The sequence below is a fragment of the Hibiscus syriacus genome, unplaced genomic scaffold, assembly GCF_006381635.1.
Source record: "Hibiscus syriacus cultivar Baekdansim isolate YM2019G1 unplaced genomic scaffold, ASM638163v2 tig00110469_pilon, whole genome shotgun sequence".
In the NCBI taxonomy this organism is placed as follows: domain Eukaryota; kingdom Viridiplantae; phylum Streptophyta; class Magnoliopsida; order Malvales; family Malvaceae; genus Hibiscus; species Hibiscus syriacus.
This window is the reverse complement of record NW_024062751.1, coordinates 1770718-1775586: the sequence shown is the minus strand read 5'-3', so window position 1 is coordinate 1775586 and position 4869 is coordinate 1770718. Positions and strand designations below refer to the sequence as shown.

The 4869-nt window shown below is 34.5% G+C and overlaps 1 protein-coding gene across 2 annotated transcripts; it reads left to right on the top strand.

Moving 5' to 3' along the window:
• The first annotated feature begins 1513 nt into the window (after positions 1–1513).
• LOC120127596 (SUMO-activating enzyme subunit 1B-1-like) lies at positions 1514–4610 on the top strand. Of its 2 annotated transcripts, none has more exons than XM_039145455.1 (10): positions 1514–1786; positions 1857–1908; positions 2329–2524; positions 2649–2728; positions 2833–2949; positions 3320–3370; positions 3527–3593; positions 3805–3908; positions 4009–4095; positions 4204–4610. In XM_039145455.1, the coding sequence occupies exons 1-10, from the start codon at positions 1704–1706 to the stop codon at positions 4315–4317; spliced, it is 951 nt and encodes a 316-aa protein (XP_039001386.1). In that variant the 5' UTR covers positions 1514–1703; the 3' UTR covers positions 4318–4610. The 2 variants fall into 2 exon arrangements, with proteins under 2 accessions (XP_039001386.1, XP_039001385.1); XM_039145454.1 differs by having other exon boundaries at positions 3991–4095.
• Positions 4611–4869: the final 259 nt, after the last annotated feature.

Below are 4869 nucleotides of genomic sequence, written 5' to 3'. Positions count from 1 at the left end.
TTTGTTCAAGTAAAGGTTTTGAAAAGTCAATGTGACATCTCGGACTCGTAGTCGGGTCAGGTACGGGTTGTGGTGTTACATTGGGTTTTCCTAATAAAATTGAGTTAATTATGGAGGTGGTCATCAAAATATCAGATTAATTAATATTTTTAAGATACTTACAAATTGGTCATCAAAATTGATTTAAGAAGATTGGGTTAAACATAAATGAATGAACATAAACGAACATAACTGAACGAATATAAATGAACATAACTGATCGAACATAACCGAACGTTTACGAACGTAAATGAACGAACGAGATTTATGTTCATGTTCGTTCATTTAATTAAACGAACACAAAATCTTGTTCATGTTCGTTCATTTAATAAATAAACGTACATAAATAAACTTCCCGTCGCACGGTTCATGAACGGTTCGTTGAACGTTCAGTTCATTTACAGGCCTAAAGGCAATAAGCAGCCAAACAAGAATCTTTTCTGTTGTTTATCCATGCATTCCATCATTAAAAAAGACCACTGTAGCTGCGTGTGTCCAGTGAAATGGAAATAGTTTGCAAGTGAATTAATATCTTTTTTCTGTGTTTACCACTTTAATTGTTTACTTCACTGTGGTTTGCCCCTTGTGATGACTATGATGGCATTTATAAAGTTTCCAGTATCTTTCACATTATTATTATTCAAGTGGTGTCAATTCCAGGGTATTATTGACAGAAAAAACACATTTTTTTGGATTTTTGGGTGATTTTGACAGAAAAAAAAAAACATATTCAAGTAACAAATAGGCATAGACTAGCAAAATACATGAATTATTCTTTGTTTTGTTATATTATATCATAATCAATTTACATTTCTTCATTTCATTGGTTTGTTGGATATTGCTTTGTAAAGCTTATTATCATTTTCGAATGACATTATCATCATTACTTTCAACAACTCTGTTAGATTCCATTGTACCAGAAATTCATTTTGATTTTGGAAATTTAAATCCAGGCAAGGTGTGGTAAATTCTAAGTATTTTGTATTTTATCAAATCATATGAACACAAATGAATAATTTTCCAACTTTTTCTTTATCAAATAAAACTGGTATTTTATTAAAATGAAGTTCTTGAACCAATACCTGATACTGATATCAAATTTTAACAACCAATTAAGTTGTGGCATGTGACACTTCATAATATTAATATTTTAATTAATGGATCTTATATCAACAATTAATTGACTGTTAATATAAGTATCATTTTGAGAACATTTCTATAAATCCAATATTAATTTGAGACAATATTTACGTACCATTTTTTAAAAAAAAACATCAATTTCAAACAGTCAATTGCAGAATAAACCAATATTAAACATATTATGATATTCTAGGATTTGGTGCATTATGAAAGAATGAAAAAAACACATATTTCAGCTTGGACTGTCATAGATCGAGGCCCAATTTTACAAATAAACTAATCTTGAATCGAGTTAATGGCCGAAACCCACAAACAAGCAATCAATTTTCTCCGCTCGCGCTGACTCAAACATAGAGAGAATCAAAGCTTGGCCGCCCGTTCATTCTTCTTAATATTACGCTTTCAAAAGCTTCAAACTTGCTTTGTTTTCCAAGCTTGATTCTGGGTTCTAGGGTTTGTATTACTCTACTTATTCTGAGTTTTGTGTGTTTTTTTTCCTTGGCATTCAAATTTTAAAGGTTGATATGAACGGGGAGGAGTTGACAGAGCAGGAGACTGCTCTTTATGATCGACAAATTAGGGTTTGGGGTGCTGATGCTCAAAGAAGGTAATTTTATTCTATTTTATTTTATTTTATTATTAATTTTCGATCATATGAGTATTTTTGTTTGTTTTAGATTGAGCAAATCTCATATACTAGTTTATGGAATGAAAGGGACTGTTGCTGAGGTACGGTGTCTTCACCTTTTTTAGAATATGAGTTCTATTCACTTTAGTAAGGTTTCAAATGCTAAATTAGCTCAATGAAGCTCATTTATCTAGCCAAATTAAACTCCAAATTTGATTAGTTATACTTGTTTTCATGTCCAATTTGGGGTATTCCGTACTATTTAAAAGAATAACTCGATTAGGCTCTCGAGCTGCTTGAGTCAAGCAGCAGGTTACTTGAATTCGGCTTACTTAAGGTGCTCAAGCACGATAATGAACAAGCTGAATCAAAGTTCTGTTTCAAGGCTATCTCGAGTTGCACGTGAACTCAAGTGTCTCATTCACAGCCTAATTGTCACAAATATAGGTCTTTTGTTATTGCATTATTTTGTGTTTTCTATTTAATAATTAATATATGTTTAAACTTGTGGGTGTGGGTAGTTTTGCAAGAACATTGTACTGGCAGGAGTTGGTAGTGTGACATTGATGGATGACCATGCAGTTACCGACTCAGCTTTGTCCGCAAATTTTTTGATACTGCCTGATGAAAATCTGTCCCATGGGAAAACTCTTGCTGAGGCCTGTTGTGATTCTTTGAAAGAATTCAACCCCATGGTTCATGTTTCTGTAGAAAAAGGTTAGGTTTTTTCCCCTTTTTTCTTGGCCATCTGCTTTGTGGTTTTGTTTATCTTATGGTTCATAAACTTTGTGCATTTTGGTTAGCCGTAGAGTGACATCTCCTTCTTTTGTGGGGCTTGCAGGTGACATATCAACATTCGGTGTTGAATTCTTCGAAAAGTTCGATGCTGTGGTCATAAGTTGCTGCTCTCTTGCAAAAAAAGTATTAGCTAATATAATTCCCGATGCATCTTAGTGCCTGTAGATGATATGTCTTTGATATGTGCCAAGCTTATTTTGGTGCCTAACTGACACCTTCAATTGCAGAAATTGATCAATCAGAAGTGCCGGAAGTTACCCAAGCGTATATCATTTTATACCGTGGACTGTAGAGGCTCTTGCGGTGAAATATTTGTTGATTTAAAGAACTATAAATATTCAAAGGTGATAAATATCACTCATTTAACTAGTGCTAATTCTTTACTAACCATTGCACATCAATTTGCATTCTGCATCTTGTACAGCATACACGAACTCGTTGTAGAAACTGAAAGGACAGAGAATAGTTCTGGATTCATGAATTAGAAATGCAATTGTTGGTGCTAATCTTGTGGATTTCTGTGGGAATTTCTATTGAACTTGGTTTTTGTCATGAATTGTTTCTTGTGCTTCTCATATATTTTCTGCTTGTTAGTTGGTTTAACACTAAATTGTGCCATATGATTTGTATGATGAGCATTTAATACGGTTAAGTACCCTATTTTTTCTGACCGAATGTGTAAGCTTGTATTCTTGCTTTTATTTCTTTTGACAGAAAAAGCTCGAGGAAACCATTGAATGCCAACTAGAATACCCGAGCTTTGAGGTATGTGATAGACTTGTTCTAAACAATGATTAGAACCATAGAACATAATGTGCAATGCTGTCCTCAATGTCGTGAACTTAGCATGTAATAATATGCCATCTTAAATGTGTGCATTTCATTAATATATTCTGTTAAGTACAATCCGTTCTACTGCAGGATGCCATTGCAGCCCCTTGGAAAGCACTTCCGAAGAGAGTGTCAAAGCTTTACTTTGGTATGAGAGGTATGCTAAATATAATTTTTTGCTTTCTGGGCAAGAAATAGGGGAAAACAAATCAAAATCAAGTAGTATTCGGATCGGATGAGTAGTTTACTACGATGATTGCAGGCAAACCTAGGTTTCCCTTTCACTCATGCTTGCTTGCCTCTTGATGAACCATTTTAACGTGCCTATAGTCATACAATGGATCACATAGTTGCCTCTCTTCTTACAGTGATAGAGCAATTCGAAGATATTGAAGGTCGTAATGCAGGACAAACATCAATCGCTGATCTTCCTGGTGTTCTGAAGCTCAGAAAGGAACTTTGTGAAACAAATGTATGGTACCGGGCATTTTGTCATCATCATTATCTAGCAGCGTGGCATATATTCATACTTGCATTATAAAAATTTATTGCAGTCAGTGAACGAGTCTCAGGTACCCGATGCACTCCTAGAAAGACTGCTAATAGGTACAAGTGAGTTCCCTCCAGTTTGTGCCGTCATTGGAGGAATCCTTGGACAGGTTTGATTTTTGCCCTTTTTATTCTCCCTCTATCAATCAAAAGACCGAAACTATCAATTACGACTCTAACTGTATTAACTCTATGCAATTGACCTTTCAATGATGTAGGAGGTGATCAAAGCAATATCAGGCAAAGGGGATCCTCTCAAGAATTTCTTCTTCTTCGATGCCATGGATGGGAAAGGCTTGATTGAGGACATATCAAAGCCTCGACACAGCTAGCCGAGCCACTTCGATCGGAGTGGGTACACAAATTGTAACTTAATCTTGTAACTTTTCAGCCTCCACCCGCCAACATTCATCAACTGATATTGTTTCCTAAAACTGAAACTCCGGAAAACTCGAAACTTTTGACCTTACTTAATGGACTTTGGACGAAGGTTAAGGCTTTAGGGCGTCTAATCTATAATTATATTGCCGAAATTTGCTTATGTTGCTTCGACACTCGTATCTTGGACATATGGATATGATCTTTTAAGATTCTATTTAACGACAATATTAGCATATACTTGTATTTTACATATAATGAAATTATATGTAAAAATCAGTGGAAATACCGTAGCTAAAGACAGAAAAAGAGGATTAACCGAAATCTCACTATTTGCTAAAGAAAACTTAAAAGAATTAGTTTCACTATTTACTAAAGAAAACTTAAAAGAGAATTAGTTCTCTCCTAGCATGTTGTGTTTAGAATGGATAACACAACAGACATTGAAGCCATAAAGTTATTACAAAAAATGACTGACATGGAAATTGAGGACCACCCAAACAATA

Coding starts and splice junctions, on each gene's coding strand:
- LOC120127596 (XM_039145454.1), top strand. CDS start 1,704: ATGAACGGGGAGGAGTTGACAGAGCAGGAGACTGCTCTTTATGATCGA. Junction 2,729..2,832: donor GCTGCTCTCTTGCAAAAAAA/GTATTAGCTAAT, acceptor CTTCAATTGCAG/AAATTGATCAATCAGAAGTG. Junction 3,371..3,526: donor TAGAATACCCGAGCTTTGAG/GTATGTGATAGA, acceptor GTTCTACTGCAG/GATGCCATTGCAGCCCCTTG.